At 48.2% G+C, this 15,478-nt stretch overlaps 1 protein-coding gene across 1 annotated transcript; it reads right to left on the bottom strand.

The window, feature by feature from the left end:
- Positions 1-130: 130 nt before the first annotated feature.
- Positions 131-14,045, bottom strand: tnpo3 (transportin 3). Its single transcript, XM_080518214.1, has 23 exons — positions 13,822-14,045; positions 11,807-12,007; positions 11,534-11,607; positions 11,266-11,422; positions 10,994-11,137; positions 10,724-10,899; positions 10,500-10,638; positions 9,772-9,918; positions 8,819-8,926; positions 8,638-8,729; positions 8,422-8,561; positions 8,128-8,319; positions 7,325-7,416; positions 7,173-7,249; positions 7,011-7,071; positions 6,780-6,920; positions 6,553-6,669; positions 4,374-4,468; positions 3,931-4,087; positions 3,681-3,848; positions 2,808-2,920; positions 2,408-2,491; positions 131-1,228 (listed from the first exon to the last, which is right to left on the bottom strand). The coding sequence occupies exons 1-22, from the start codon at positions 13,936-13,938 to the stop codon at positions 2,431-2,433; spliced, it is 2,769 nt and encodes a 922-aa protein (XP_080374340.1). The 5' UTR covers positions 13,939-14,045; the 3' UTR covers positions 131-1,228; positions 2,408-2,430.
- Between the last annotated feature and the right edge of the window lie 1,433 nt (positions 14,046-15,478).

Raw genomic sequence — 15,478 nt, 5'->3', positions numbered from 1 at the left:
TCCGAGTCATTGAACAGTGATTCCAGGCTGGAGTGTCCTACATTTTTTTTTTTTTTTTGGGGGGGGGGGGGGGGGGGGGGGGGGGAAGTCCTCGTGAAGTCTGAGATGCTGGCGGTCTTTACATTTCCTCCAAATGATGCTGGTCATCCACACACCTTAGCATTAATGTGGCTAACTCACCGTCATCCATTTACACGATAGCAGTTAGCATTATAGCTGCCAACTCACTCATCTATTTACACACGTTAGCATTAATGCAGCTAACTCACCGTTATCTATTTACACACTTTAGCATTAATGCGGCCAACTCACCGTCACCCATTTGCACATAAGCAGTTAGCATAACAGCTGCTATTGCAATGTCATTGGTTCACATTAATGCTAACTCAGTCGCCCATTGACACGTTAGCATCGTCACTGCTCACTCACTGCCACCCATTTACATGTTAGCTTTACAACAGCTAACTCACCCCATTATTTTTGCATCGGAGCTGCCGATTACCTTTACATGTTAGCATTAGCTGCTAACTGACATCAAGCTCACATTAAGCGAGGTGTAGATTTTTGCGGCGCAACAGACCACAGACTTTCAGACGAACGGGAATCGAACCGTTGACCCGCGGCTCCTCTGAGCCCTGCACGCGCGTGCGGACTCGTGGCCGCCCCCCTCTGGTTGCGGCGGTTAAGCTCCACGCAAACACCGAAGTGGCACGTTGTTGTTTCAGCCGTTTATTGTTTACAACAAGGCTACATCACTGATGATGTCACGGTGTCAGTCTTTGCTTCTTTACCCAGAGTTCACTCTGTCTCACTTTGTGGATAAACAACTAAAATTCAGCCAAAGTTAAAAAGGTCAAAGGTGACGCCGAATCCTCCAGCATTGTCCAGGCCGCCGCTCCGCCAAAAGCATCATTGGAACTCTTTTGGCTCTTTTTATGGCACGGACAAAAACATCAAAAAAATAAAGATTCTTTTAAAAACTGTTGACCAGGCACGTCCTCCCGAGTCCTCCGATTCGCCGCCGCTCAAGCCAGTCCTGACCCCGCCCACCTGCCGGGCCCGCCCCCGGCCCCCCGGTGGCTGGGTGGGCCGAGGCGAGAGAGGGGGGGAGGGGGAGGGGCGGGTTGGGGGAGTCCGTTCGTCCTGATTCACATTCAAAGTCACCTTCGTCCCTCCGATCCTCGTCTGCAGGCGTTCTGTCGCCGGTGGCGACCCACAAACATCTCACCTGAGGGACAAACAAACAAGACCGTCTCACCCGAGGGACAAACAAACAAACAAACATTCAACAAAACGACTCACCTGAGGCCTGAACTACGAACCGTGACAAACATATCTAGGATCTCTCTGGTTGCTGGGTTGACTGATCCCTGATCAGCGTTACCAAGAAGCAGCTTGTGAGTTCAACCCAGACCTACTTGTGCACGTTCACATGAAAGGGGCGGAGCTTGCAGCATCTGACCAATCAATTATATAAACAACCCCCCCCCCAGTTTCCCTCGTTTCAGGGTTAACATGCTGGGACTTTCCACAAAACCCACTTTCTGGAATACTTCCCAGGCCTCGGATGGGCAAACGTTCAACAAACAATCACACGTCTCACTTAAAGGACAAAGAAACATTCGACAAACAAAACAAACAATCATACATCTCACTGAATGGACAAAGAAGCATTCGACAAACAAACCGGAAGGACAAACGTTCAAACACGACAGTCGACAAACAAATAAATAAACAGACATCTTACCTGAGGGACAAACGAACAAACACCCAACAAACAAAACAAACATCTCACCTGAAGGACAAACAACACAAACGAACCACCTGATGGACAAACGATAAACATCTCTCACCAATGCGTTATTAGTTACCTGGTGACTGGTTATCAGTGATTAGTTATGTGCAGTATTAGTTCCCAGTGCAACTAGTTAGCTGTGGTTGTGTGTGTGGTGGCAGTGTAACTAGTGGTTGTGTGTAATGTAACTAGTTACCTGTGGTTGTGTGTAGTGGCAGTGTAACTAGTTACCTGTGGTTGTGTGTAGTGGCAGTGTAACTAGTGGTTGTGTGTAGTGTAACTAGTTACCTGTGGTTGTGTGTGGTGGCAGTGTAACTAGTTCCCTGTGGTTGTGTGTGGTGGCAGTGTAACTAGTTACCTGTGGTTGTGTGTGGTGGCAGTGTAACTAGTTCCCTGTGGTTGTGTGTAGTGGCAGTGTAACTAGTGGTTGTGTGTAATGTAACTAGTTACCTGTGGTTGTGTGTAGTGGCAGTGTAACTAGTTACCTGTGGTTGTGTGTAGTGGCAGTGTAACTAGTGGTTGTGTGTAGTGTAACTAGTTACCTGTGGTTGTGTGTGGTGGCAGTGTAACTAGTTCCCTGTGGTTGTGTGTGGTGGCAGTGTAACTAGTTACCTGTGGTTGTGTTACGGTCGCAGCTATCGAAACAGTCTGGTGAACTCTCTGATGGCCCAGCACACCTGTTTACAGTCCTCGGCACTGAAAGCAAGGAGACGGAAAAGGAGCCCCGTTACCATGGTTACGGCCTGGCGAGCTCAGGCGAGGTTCCCCGGGGGGGGGGTTCTGGGACGAGTCTCCACTCGCTGGCCGTGGACTCCAGCATTTCCGCGTTCCGCCGTCAGACGGGCGAGTCCCGACACGGCGCCGTCACAACCTCCGCGGCCGAACTAACCGGCGGGAATCGTGACTAACCGGCGTGGCACCGGCCGCCACGTTCCACGCTCCGCTGGTGGCGACGCTCGTGAAGGAGCCGACGAGACGCTCGCCATAGCGGCGTTGTGTCCGATTGCCTCACCTGGTGACCTGTTTGTGGAAGTCTGTGAGTTGTTTGTGTGTGACGGTCACGGCGCCGCCCGACGTCTCCTTCGGTAAACCTTTGAGGGCGCTCTCCAGCCAACGGCAGAACGTCTGCAAGCACAGAGCCAGGGAATACTCGCTCAGTTACAGTTACTTCAAGTCTCAAGGAGACTCTTCACTCCAGTTCATGCTGCGATTCCTACTAATCACTCTCCTACTCCAACGTAACTCCAGCTACAAAACAAGTAAATAGTAACTTAAGAAGTAGTAAACAACACTACAGTGACTTTACCGAGTAAAAAGTGGCTTTTAATCTGCAGTAACTAGAAAAATAACTATACATTATAGTGAGTGATAAGCACCTAATCGAATATTAACGGTGTTAGTTCCTCTAGTCAGTGAGTAACTAGGTAAAATAACTCCTACTTTATTTAGAGCAAGTAACAAATTACTGAAGACCACAGGATGAAATTCATGGAGAAACTAGTTACTCGATGCTTATAGACGATTTTAAAGTAGTTACTAGTAATTAATCAACTATTAAATGATGCAAGATTACTGGTTCCAGTTGACAGTAACTAGTAATGCAACCACACCCAATTTTAAAGTGGAAACCGTAAATATGTAAATAAGTAATTAAATAGTAACTTTGCCTCATAAGTACTTGCTCTTACCTGGAGTAACTAGTAAAGTAACCCCATTACTTTTTAAAGACCTCATAACTTTTGACTAAACTCAACTACTGAACATCACAAGATCAACTCATTGATCGATTGCTACCGACTGCCGGTGAAACACCTCAAATCCAACTGCGACCATTTTGCTAGAGAGTAACTTTTCAGGTAGTGTGTAGAGTAATGGGAGTACTCACGGGCCGGTCGAACACCATGACCTCCCACAGCACCTCGGCCACGTCGGGCAGCGTGTACGGCGGCAGGCAGAAGCAGCACGAGTGCATCAGCTGGGTCACCAGCTGCTGGCCGTGCTGCTCCATGGCCTGGCCAATCAGGCGCTTCCGCAGCTCAAAGTCCTCCTCGTGCTACACACACACACACACAGAGAGGTTAGCCTGCGCTCGCTGTCCTCCGCGGGGGAGGGGAGGGGTGGGGGGCGTCACTCACGTCGTTGGACACCCCCGTGTGGATGAGGTCCCGCACGAACTTCATCACGCTGCAGTTGGCGTCCCGGTGGTCCAGCGACGTGGCGGCGATGGCGCACTGGATGATGTGGACGATGATGCTGCTGCCCAGCAGCGTGACCGGACTCCGCTGCACGAACCTGGACGCGCCACGCCGCGAGTTAGTTAACGCAGACGCCACACACGTAGAATCAGCCACAGACGATGTGTAAACTTTAACTACGAATAAGTCGACACTTGAAGGAGAATCCCAGCAATAAACAAGTTAAATCACACACATGTAGAAGTGGAATTATAAGTCGTAAAGTAGTATAGACAAACACAAATAGATATGTAGAGCCGCGTGTAATCGTACATAGAATCAGAGTTGAATAGAATCGTAGAAATATACTAATAGAATCATCATGCATGTTCCCTTGGCCTCACCTGGTGGCCAGTCTGAACAGGTCGTCCACTGTGTCGGGGTGATTCCTCAGGCCGTTGGGCTGCTCCAACAGCTGGAAGGTGGGCATGCACAGAGCCTGCAGGAGGAAGAGGAGGCCCTCATCATCATCATCATCATTCTACACACCGGTGATGATCCTCAGATCAACAACTTCTTGACACAAAGTGAGTAAAATCCCGTTGTCGCTTGCTAATATATTATAAACTGAAGGCTGAAGCTTTTGTGTATCAGACTTGTGAATTGATCTCATTATCTAACGCTGATAACTTGATAACGATCCATTTTCGATATAACTGCGCAACACAAACGGAATAAAATCAGTTTTAAAGAGTTGCAGAAATCAGTCAATTCAGAAATCATTAAAAATATACATATATGATAGATTTTATTGTTATGGAATATAATATCCTTACTCATTGTGTTAATAGCAATATATCTAAAATATATGAGGTTTTTCAAGTTGGAGGAGCCTGCTCATAGAGGCACAACAACAAATGTGTGACTCTGAGAAGATTCAAGCAGAAATGCTAAATAAAAGCATTTCCCAGCTTATAAAAAGTGCTTCTCAACCCCTCCGCGGCTCTTTATCACCCCCTGGTGATGCATCACTGTACTGCACAACAAAATTCAAAACTACAGAAACTGCATATTTCCTGATTTGAATAAATAAAGTAGGTGTTTGTATTGTTTAACCAGCAGGTGCTGTGATAACACATTCTGCTCTTCATATCTCTACAATATCCGTGAACCCCGAAGAAACATCACGCAAGTTAGGATCGATGTTAGTTAGTGATTCCATACGTTTCTATCAGTATATTAAAAAAGTGACGCCTTCCCAAGACGAGACCGTCTGAAATGTATCCGGGGGGGGGGGGGGGGGGGGGGGCAGAGGACGAGTGTGACGAGTGTTCTAGTGCACCGTCTCGTCTCGTCTCTCTTTTTTAAAACTTGAAACCTTGTCCGCCAGGCCGCTATTCTGGGAATCCCTGACGCGGCCGTTCCTCCGACCGCTCTTGCAAAGAGGATACGATGGTTCTCACGTCGCCGACGGCCAGACGCTGCTCACGTTGGAAATCGGACCGCCGTCCGCCTACGTCTCGTCCGTTTAAGGACACGGTGAGCGAAGGTGTCGCGGTGTCTTGTTCTTCTGTCGTTTGTCTCTGAAAATGTTTGGAATGCCGCGTATGTACGGTAGACGCTCTGGCGGGGGGCCGCGTGAGGGCAGACGGGTTTAAAACAGCTAATTGAGCAGACAAACACAGACGACGGACGGGGTTTTCCTGACAAACGTCTCGCTGAGCAGACACTTAAACGGCCAAAACACTAAAAGTTTCAATGTCTGGCCGCCATCTTGGATTGCAGATTTTCTTTTTTTGTTGTTGTTGTACGCAAAAACAAAGATTATCAAACGCACACGGAAAGGGTCAAATCTGGGCTTACATTTGTATAATAACATTCAACACTTTAATATTTATCTCCTGTGTGCTTGATATTTCATTATTAGTAGCATTAAGTTATTAATAAATACATTCATATTAATAATAATAATAATAAATCTTGTCATTTTGCACAACACATTATACTGTGTAGAATTATCTGTGGCCTTGACATGATAATGTCTAGTTACAACTGTTGAATATCTTCTTGTTTTCAGGTGTAATGTATCTATTTATTTTACTATAGTGTTTATTGTACTTATCCTACACTTTGCCACCCCTATCATATTTTATTTTCCTTGTATCTCATCCTACTGTATATTTTGCTTTGGAACTTATTATACTTTATTATAGTTTGTGATTTTCATCTTATTTTTAGTCCTATTTGATAGTCATTGTATAGAAGATACCTCTATTCTTACCGTTTGCACATTCCTTGTCTTTCCTTTCCTCATGAGTCCTTAAGAGCTGAATGTTACGAGTAAACTTCTCCACTGTGAGATCAATAAAGGCTTATCTTATCTTAATTGTGTCTTTATCATTGTTTAAACATTTAGTATTAGAATTATGTGCATTTGAATAAAAGCATGTCTTTTCCAACACACGTGGCGTTTCGTTCACTCAGTACGACTGCAGAGAGGCCGTCTGCCTCCAGGGCCCTTGGGAGTATAGATCCCTACCGTTGCGGCGAATAACAACGCCGAGGTCAGGCGGGGGAGTTTACCTGCAGCATGTCGAGCAGCCCCTGCCTGCAGCCCTCCTCCATGCCGTACTCGTCCACCAGGATGCTGCCCAGGTACAGGAAGCAGGAGTGTGGGTACACCTGGTACACGCTCACCATCTGACGGGGGAAAACGACAACCGAACAGTCAGTTGCTTCCGCGGCAACGGCACGGCACGGCCCGATCGGGGGACCGGCGTGGCACGGCGGACGCGTCGCCCATTTCGCACCTGAGTGACGAGCGGCTGCAGCAGGGAGGCGGAGCCTTTGCCCACGCAGCGCACGGCGAACCGGAGGCAGCGGCAGCACCGCTCCACGATCCGGTTGTCGGCCTGGTGGGTGTTCAACGTCTCCGACAGCACGGGCCAGATCTGCACAGGGCACACAAACGCTTTCAGCGAGCTGTCGGGCGAGTTTTACGTCGGGCGCAGGCGGGTGGAGGTGGTATTTTGTTTTCGTACCTCCTGGATGACCTTCTGGCAGGGATGCGTCTGTCCGTTCTCCACGATGGGGTTCGTGTGTCTGGGGGGGGGTGGGGGGTGGGGGGTGGGAAAAGGCAGAACGGTGACCCGATGAGCGCCGCCCGTTGAGGAAAGAGCGCGAGCGGACAAGGGCCAACTCACCTGAAGATCACAGCCAGCCTGTCGAGCCACACGGTGGGGTCGGCCGTCTTGCCGTTTGAAGACTGTTCAGTCAGGAGCTGAAAAGTCACACGTTCAAGTCGGTGGGTTTGCCGGGACGTCTCGCACTTGAACGCGGGAGGAAGTGGACTGACCTTTTTAAGAGCGATCACCTGAACAGCACACAGGTCACTGAGACATTCTGCAATCTTCTCCAGGGGGAGACGAGCCAGGACCAGAGCCGTACCTGAGCGGGTGAAGCAAACGGTGACACACTTCAGCCACTGTTTCCGTTGTATTAATTATCTGAGTCTGAACAATCTTTTATTTTGAAAAAATGACCGGATTCTCTCGGTTACATCTCGGTCACTTGAGCGCCAAACATTTAACCCACAAGCTAGCAAAATGAGCAAAGAAACAGACGTCTTTGGAAAGTTTCTTTTCGAGGGGGAAAAGGGGCCGGTGAAGAGACGGAAGAAGAGCCGACAACTTCCAAGAGAAAGAAAGTTTTTAAACAGACAGTACCAGGAGTTCTACTTGAAGTATGGATTTATCGCGACAGGTGATTCCCACAGACCAAAGCCCGCTCTGCGTAATACGCGGCGAACGGCTCTCTGACGAGGCAATGAAGCCTTCAATAATATAAACAACCTACGAACCCGCCCCGCTTTTACCTCAGCGTGAGACTCTGCTCTGGTTTTAGTGCCTTCGTTTTTTTTTTTTTTATTTATTGTTTTAACTTTTTATGTTTTGTTTATTGTTTTACCATCCGATTGTTTTTATTGCTTAACCTTTTTATTGTTTTAATGTTTTTACGTTGCCTCTTATATTGTTATTTCAATGTACAGCACTTTGTCTCAGCTACGGCTGCTTAAAGCGCTTTATAAAGAAAGTTGAGTTGAGTCGAGTTCATCTACAGACTCGTCCAGTGAGCAGAGACGATCATTGTCCCGCGTACCTTTGAGCAGCCCGACCGCCGCCTCGGTGGACAGGGCGAAGGAGTCGAGGGCGCGCGCGATGTCCAGCAGGCCCTGGAAGTGCTGCGCCATGTGGTCCCGGCACACCGAGCAGATGTTGTGGATGGCCTTGGCCGCCGCCGACGCCAGCGGCTTGTCCCGCAGTCCCTTCATCAGGTAGTTGAGGACGGGGTCTGCACACAGCGGGACGAGCTTACTAAACCAGCCCACACAACGCCGAGAGACGAGAGAAAAAACACTGAAGCGGGACGTGCAGTGAGGCGTCGGGTCTTCACCGAGGAACCGAGGGTTTCTGTCCACCACCTCGCTCATCTCGCCCACCAGCTCGATGCTGGTGTACCGTACCGCCATGTGGACGCTCTCCGGCAGCAAGACCACCTGCTGCAGCACCTCGGTCAGCGTGGGGTTGTTCTCTCTGTGGGGGAAGCACCCGCTTTATTTCACGCCTCTTCGCAGAACATCGGAGAACGTTTCTCCCCCCGGACACTTACGGATCGACGCTCTTGGCGATGGCGGCCATGATGAAGAGGACGGCTTCCGTCACCTCCCAGGGCGGGTTCCCGTCTTTTAACGTTGAATAAAGCTGGGGACAGAGGGGACAGAGGGGACGGCTCGTCTCTACATCGGGTGAAACGTCGGCGTCGTGACAGAAGGTGGAGATCGTGAGCTCACCTGAGAGAAGCACTCCATGGACCCGACCAGGAAAATGACGTCTTTAACAAGGTCGGACACTCTCATCCTGAACTCCCCGAAGTCGTCCGTGTCTTCTGGGATCCCCTCCTACACAGAAAACAGAGACATTATTATGACGGGGGGGGGGTCAAATATAAGATCCGGGGCCCGCAACAATCCCCCAATCTGGCCAAAACCACCAAGCAAATTGTAAAAATTCCCCCAAAAATATAGATTTTTCTAAACAATTCTCTTCAGAGGAGAATTAGAATATGGACTTTAAGTCCCGACACCCTGAAGACAAACGTTGTCCCTCGACTCTGGCATCTGCAGAGGAACTAGTTACTTTGGCCGCGGTGGGCGTTTGCAGTGGCAGCGTTTCAGAAAAGCTCCGTTTTACATAAAGTTGCCCGGAGCGCCGTTGTCATGTGACCGGTCCTACCAAACAGAAAACGGCCATTTTCACTTGAAACCATCGTTGCAGAAAAGGCTCCTGAACCTGTTCTTTATTCCCCTGCCTGACTATTTTGACCAAAATCCATCCAGCGGGTTTTTGAGTTATCCTGTTAGGAACAATGACGAGTCAGCAATTTTCTGGCTTTTGGTGTTGCTCCAAGCCTGATTTTTAAGCGTTTGAATTCTTCATATTTCCAGAGAATAATTGCTCCTCTACGGCAAAGTAAGCTGCCCTGCAAGGTTTCTACGTGTTTGAGCGATTGGTCACATGCTGCAATCTCCGCCCCCTTTCACTTGGAACGCGAACTCATCCTGAAGGGAAACTCCGAGTTTAAACCAGCCTTGTCAGGACCGCGCATGTCTGAGCAAGTCGATCCAGGTAAGGGAGGGATATCCTGAGTATGTTCATCCAGAGCCGCCGTATCAGAGACTGGTGGAGAGCGAAAATATTGGTGGTGGAAAGCCGGGACTGTTCGGTCCTGGTCTGGCTTCCTTACGTGGTCTGGGTCCAGCTGACAGTGCCGTGCCAAACAGTGCAGAAGTCTCTGGATGTACGGTCTGAAGATGTTATGAAGGGCCGCGTCGTTGATTTTATACAGATGTTCTCCCAGACGGTACCAGAAGTTAAAGGAAATCTCCACAACCTGGAACACACACACACACGCACACATTTGTAACAAAACAGAACCAGACATCACAAAAAAACAGAAGCTCAGCTCCACAACAGGTCGAGGGTTGAATTGTCACTTTGTGCCGCGACGGGAGGTGTTATGGCAGTTTTGGTGTTTCACATTCTTGGAGGTGTGACTGCTTTAAAGAAGTGACTACTGGGTTTTGGTACCAAGTACTGTGAATGTTGTGGTGGTTGTTGTGACTTCTATATTCGCTGTTCTCGTCCATTTTCTACTTAATATTGCTGACATCCGCATTTTGTGCAGTATACTGTGGGAGGTGTGGTTATGTTAGCTCGTTCTGTGGGTGTGATGGGTAATTTTGAAGCTTGTTCTGTGGGAATTGTTTTAGTACATTGTTCTGTGGGTGTCATGGTGTTTTTTGTATATTGAACTGTGGGTGTTATGGTTGTTTTCGCAACTTGTCATGTGGGTGTTATGGTTGTTTTTGTACATTGTTCTATGGGTGTTAGTCATTTTGTCAGCTTGTATTGTGGGTCTCATGGGGGGGGGGTTTGTACCATGGCCTGTGGGTGTTGTGGTTGATTTCGTACCTCATACTGTGGGTGCCCCGCACAGATCAGCAGCAGCTCCAGGGTCCTCAGGTCTCCCATACCCTGACCTGGACTCCTGACGGTCGTCTCTAGAAACGTCTCGCAGAGCTCCGTGAAGATCCGGCAGTAGTTCAGGACTCTGAGGGAAGAAGCCAAAACGAGATACGTGAACCTCGCGCCGACTGATGAAACCTACAGCGACCAGGGTTCTTCGGTGTCCTCACTTGTCCAGGTCTTCTCTCGCCACGGCCATGTGATAGGCCGTCTCCAGCGTCAGGACGCCCTGGAAGAGCTGCAGCGCCAACCCCATGTTCGTCTCCACGTTCTCGATGGCGTAGAGCGAAGAGCAGACGCAGTCTGACGCCGCCTCGTGCAGGTTGGTAGAGGTTTCGTCCCTCTGCTGTGGAGACACCACATCAACGGAGCGTCACTTCCTGCGGTCCCATTCTAACGACTCCGCTTGTAAACGCCGCGTCCTCTGACGGAGGTCTCACCAGGACTTGGAAGAGGACCATGAGCAGCTGGTTGCTGGCCATGAAGTTACTGTCCAGGACTCCCAGGTTGAACCAGCTGCCCAGACACCGAAACACCTTGATGAGCATCTTCTCATCGTTGCCAGTCTTCTCCACACATGACGTCTGAGGGTGCAACGGCAGCACAGTTACAGTCGACTCAGATTGACTCGGGAGAGGGAAACACGGGACGACAGAGCCTGGCGACCAACAGATACACACAAAAAGACGGACTTGAGGCCGCGCGTCCTTACCAGCAGCGTGACCACAGTGCTGGAGTAAAACGCTAAGTCTTCGATGATATCCGTCCTCCGATTGGATCCTATTCGTAGAGACCGACTGTGGACCTCCTCCGGCAGCACCGTGAGGATCTCTATGAGGAACGGCATCGAGCTGATGTCGCTGTTGTACCTGAGAGAGGGGGGGGGGGTGGGGGGGAGCAGACAATGGGTGAGCCTCCTGAAGCAGGCCGTCTTTGCGCGTCCTGCGTTACAATCGACAAGGAATGGAGGGAACTCTCACTTTTCTATGAGTGTGTGAACGCATCCTTTCCAGGAGGCCATCTGAAGAGCCAGATCTGCGATTGCTAAAGCGAGCTGAGACACACGGAGACAGTCAAACATAAACATTTCCTCAGAAACAAACTTTCACAAGTACTTGACAACATGACTTCTTCATTTTTTTTTTTTTTGGTTTTAAACCGTACGATTTCCTCCAGTTTGGCAGACCAGACAAGGAAACATCAGATTTCTAAGAAAGAGGAAGTTGAACCTCCATTTTAAGGTGGGGGCCTACCTGTGTGACGATGATTGGGGACAGGTCTTTGAGGTTCTGGATGTGCGTGAGCAGGGAGTCGCGCAGTGCATTGTGGGTCTCTGGGGGAAGCTCGTAGAACGACGTCTGGATCTTCATCTTCATGGTCTGAGCGGCGAAGTAGCACGACTCCACGTCCTGTTTGAGCTGCAGCAGCTGGTCCGAGATCTCCCACGCATACATCTGCAGACAGAAGCGGCGTTTATAGGCGTCGTACTTATCCATTTACACCTGAACACGCCTCTTTATACACATCTGTTTACACGTGAATATGCACGTTTATAAACGTTGCTTTACACATGAACAAGCTCGTTTGTACGCGTGTGTTTACACCTGAAAATGCCTGTTTAAAGGCATTTGTTTACGCCTCAAGACACCTGTTTATACATGCCTGCTTGCACCTGAACATACTTGATTATACACGTCTGTTTACACCTGAACATGCGTGTTTGTACATGTCTGTTTACACTTAAAACTATTTTATAAGCCCCTAAAACAGGTTTATTTGCATATTTACACCGAACATGTATGCTTAACCCCCTTTGTTTTAAACTGAACACACCTGTTTAGAAGCGCCTATTTATAACTCAAGACACCCGTCTGTACATGCTTGCTTGCTCCTGGACACACCCGTTTAAACACGTCTGTTTACAGATCATACTTGTTTGTGCAGATCTGTTTACACCTGAACAAAATATCTATTTACACCCAAATACACCAGTTTATACGCATCTGTTTACACCTGAACATACCTGTCTAGACGCACCCATTTACACTACAACACGCTTAGTTTATTATGCCTCCATGTATATGTGCCCACACACACACGCACGCCAGTCCACATGCAAATAGGCCTCTATATAAACATATGATCACATGAGCTCACACACTGATAAGACTTTTGTTTACACTTCTATACACGCAAGGCCATTTAAATCTCACTACACACGATTATACGACTTTCCAACACTCTGAACACCCCGGTTTACACGCGCCACCCCAGCTCAGATCTCATCTGCTGCATCTGGTAACACCTGAGTTCACACCCACTGGCCCCGTTTCCGCACAGTCATACCTGCCGAGTGCCGTCATACCTGTTCACACTCATGTTTTGTACTGAAATACACTTCGTCACCTCTGGCAGCATCTCTGGTTTCCTGACCTTAAGCCACATCTATGTACTGACAGAAGCTTTTATTTGACTGAATCTGGCTCTATTTATTTAATAGTAGTTATAAATTTGTAGTGATGTTTATTATTGGTTAAACCTGGTCTAGTTTGGCTGGTCTTGGTCCTGATCTGAGCCCGAGTTCTGAGTTAGGGTTTGATCTATGAGTGTTTAGTCCTGGTCTGATGAGATCTTGGTCTTTATCTGAGCTGTAGCTTTTAGTCCCGATCCGATATCTGGGTCCTGGTCTGAGTTAAAGCTCTGGGTCCCGATCTGAGCTGCAGCTCTCGCCTGGTCCGAGGTCTGTAACAGCATCGTTACCCTGCCGCCGGGGGACTTCCGGGACCGTAATCCCGACGTGCCCACCCGGTGAGGGCGGCCGGCACGGACTCCGGAGCCGGTCAGTTACCGGAAACTCATGGGGTTTAGTTAAACCTGTCAGTCACGTGAGGTCCCCCTGGACATGCTAACATGCTAATAGCGCTATCAGCGTGGCGGCCCGTGTGGCGGCGTCGCAGATTAAAACCCGGGAAAAACGCTAAAGTTGCGGTTTGAAACGTCCCAACACGACACGCGCACCGTCAGAGTTTGTGCGGGGCAGCTCGGAAGCTAAGCTAACTGCTAACAGGTTCCGTAACCGCCCATTCATTCGGTTAGCTTAGCCCGGCTGCTAGCGGCAGCCGCTCCTCTGAGACTGCGCAGTCGAGATCACCTGTCCCGGTCCGTCCAGGTGGGACGGTGAAGCGACTCCGCGGACACGCCGGCACCCCGTTCTCGGACTGCCGCGGCACCTCGTCCGGTCCCCACGGCCCCTCTTCCATTTTCTTACCGATCTCTGCAGCTCCCCGAGCCACAGCGAGGCTCGCTCCTTCCCGGCCGGGTCCGGGTCGTGGTACAGGGCCTGGACCGCCTGGTAGACCAGCGCCAGGTTCGGTTTGCCCTCCATGTCGGGCTCGGAGGCGGGGGACGCGCTAAGGCAGAAAGTGGACCAACAAGGTGGATCAAGAAGAGTCTCACTCGTTCTGAGAGCCGACCGCCATCTCACAGGCTCCGCGCTGCAGCACCGAGTCTGTCCCGAAGGGAAACACAGGCGGGAATATTGGTTCCGCCCTGTCACAGTGGTGGACGACACCAAGTCCCACCCATATCCATGGTCCCACCATAAAATAAATAAATAATATAATATAATATAATATAACATAATATATTATTATTATGATTATTATTATTATTATTATTGAAGTTGTTATAATATGAAAGCATGTCTATGATAATATAATTCCGAATTTCATGCGTTATTACAAGTAGCAGATAGAAAAGCTTCTCTTAAATGATCCCATTAATTCCGAGTTATTGCAAATAATCACATAAGCAAAAATTTTTAATAATCAGATTTATTCAGCATTGATACAAATAATCACATATGCCAAAAATATCATGAAAATAATCCAACATTTATTCTGACTTATTGTATGCAATCACATACACAACAATCGTCAAAGGAATCCAGCCTTTAATATGAGTTAAATCAGTTAAATAATAACAGATGTGAAATAATCAAAGTAATCCAGATTTTCTTTTGGGAGCTTCAAAGCTTAATCAAAACGACACTACCAAAGTAAATAAAGTAGAGACATTATTTAAATAAAAAAAAATACACATTGTGTTTTTAAAATAAACAGCTGCACATTTTATTGTTACTTCTCTTGTTTTGTGTCTTGTCTCGGCTCGTCTTGTCTTCTCTCAACTCATCCTCATTTTTCTATCATATCTTCAGGGTTTCCTAACCTATGGTCTTGGTCCCCTGGAGGGGACAGCAGAGACCACAGCAAGGCGTCGGCTCGGATTCAATTAAAATGGCATTTACACAAGTCAAAGAAAACCACAATAAAACACTTGTGAAGTGAAAAGTGGGCTTGTCCAGAAGTATTAGTCTTGTCTGAAATGCTTTTACCAATCAGAAATAAGAGAATTGAGAACGAGAAAAAATTGTGGGTCACGAATCTATACGAAAGAGTTGTGTAATAAGTTAAAATCCACTAAAATATGACCTTCCTTTGTGTTAGACATATAAACATCCATTAAACATACTTGGTGATAACTCGGAGTCCAAAAGAAAGAGACCAGTGGCATAGATCTGTTGAAAACAATTATTTTTATTTAAATATTTTCAAGTTTTAGGGATGCATGAAGGTTAGAGTTATGAAGGAATATATGTGAGTGAGTTTAGGTTGTTTGTGGAGATTCACCTCCAGACTGAGGTCGTATCATACCCATGCTTCACAAAGCCACAGCCTGGTTATGATACAGCCCCGATCTGAAGGGCAAAGAGGAGCCACCATCCACCTGCTGCGGCCGCAACGCTGAAAACTGACCGACGGATAGAAATACTTTCAGACCGACGTACAGAAATGAAATGAACGAAACGCCCCCATGAGTTTCATTGATAGAGGCCCACAAATACACCACAGAAATGACGAAAGACA

This window comes from Blennius ocellaris (genome assembly GCF_963422515.1).
Source record: "Blennius ocellaris genome assembly, chromosome: 22".
In the NCBI taxonomy this organism is placed as follows: Eukaryota; Metazoa; Chordata; class Actinopteri; order Blenniiformes; family Blenniidae; genus Blennius; species Blennius ocellaris.
Note: the sequence above shows the minus strand (reverse complement) of the source record. Positions and strands in the feature narration are given on the sequence as shown.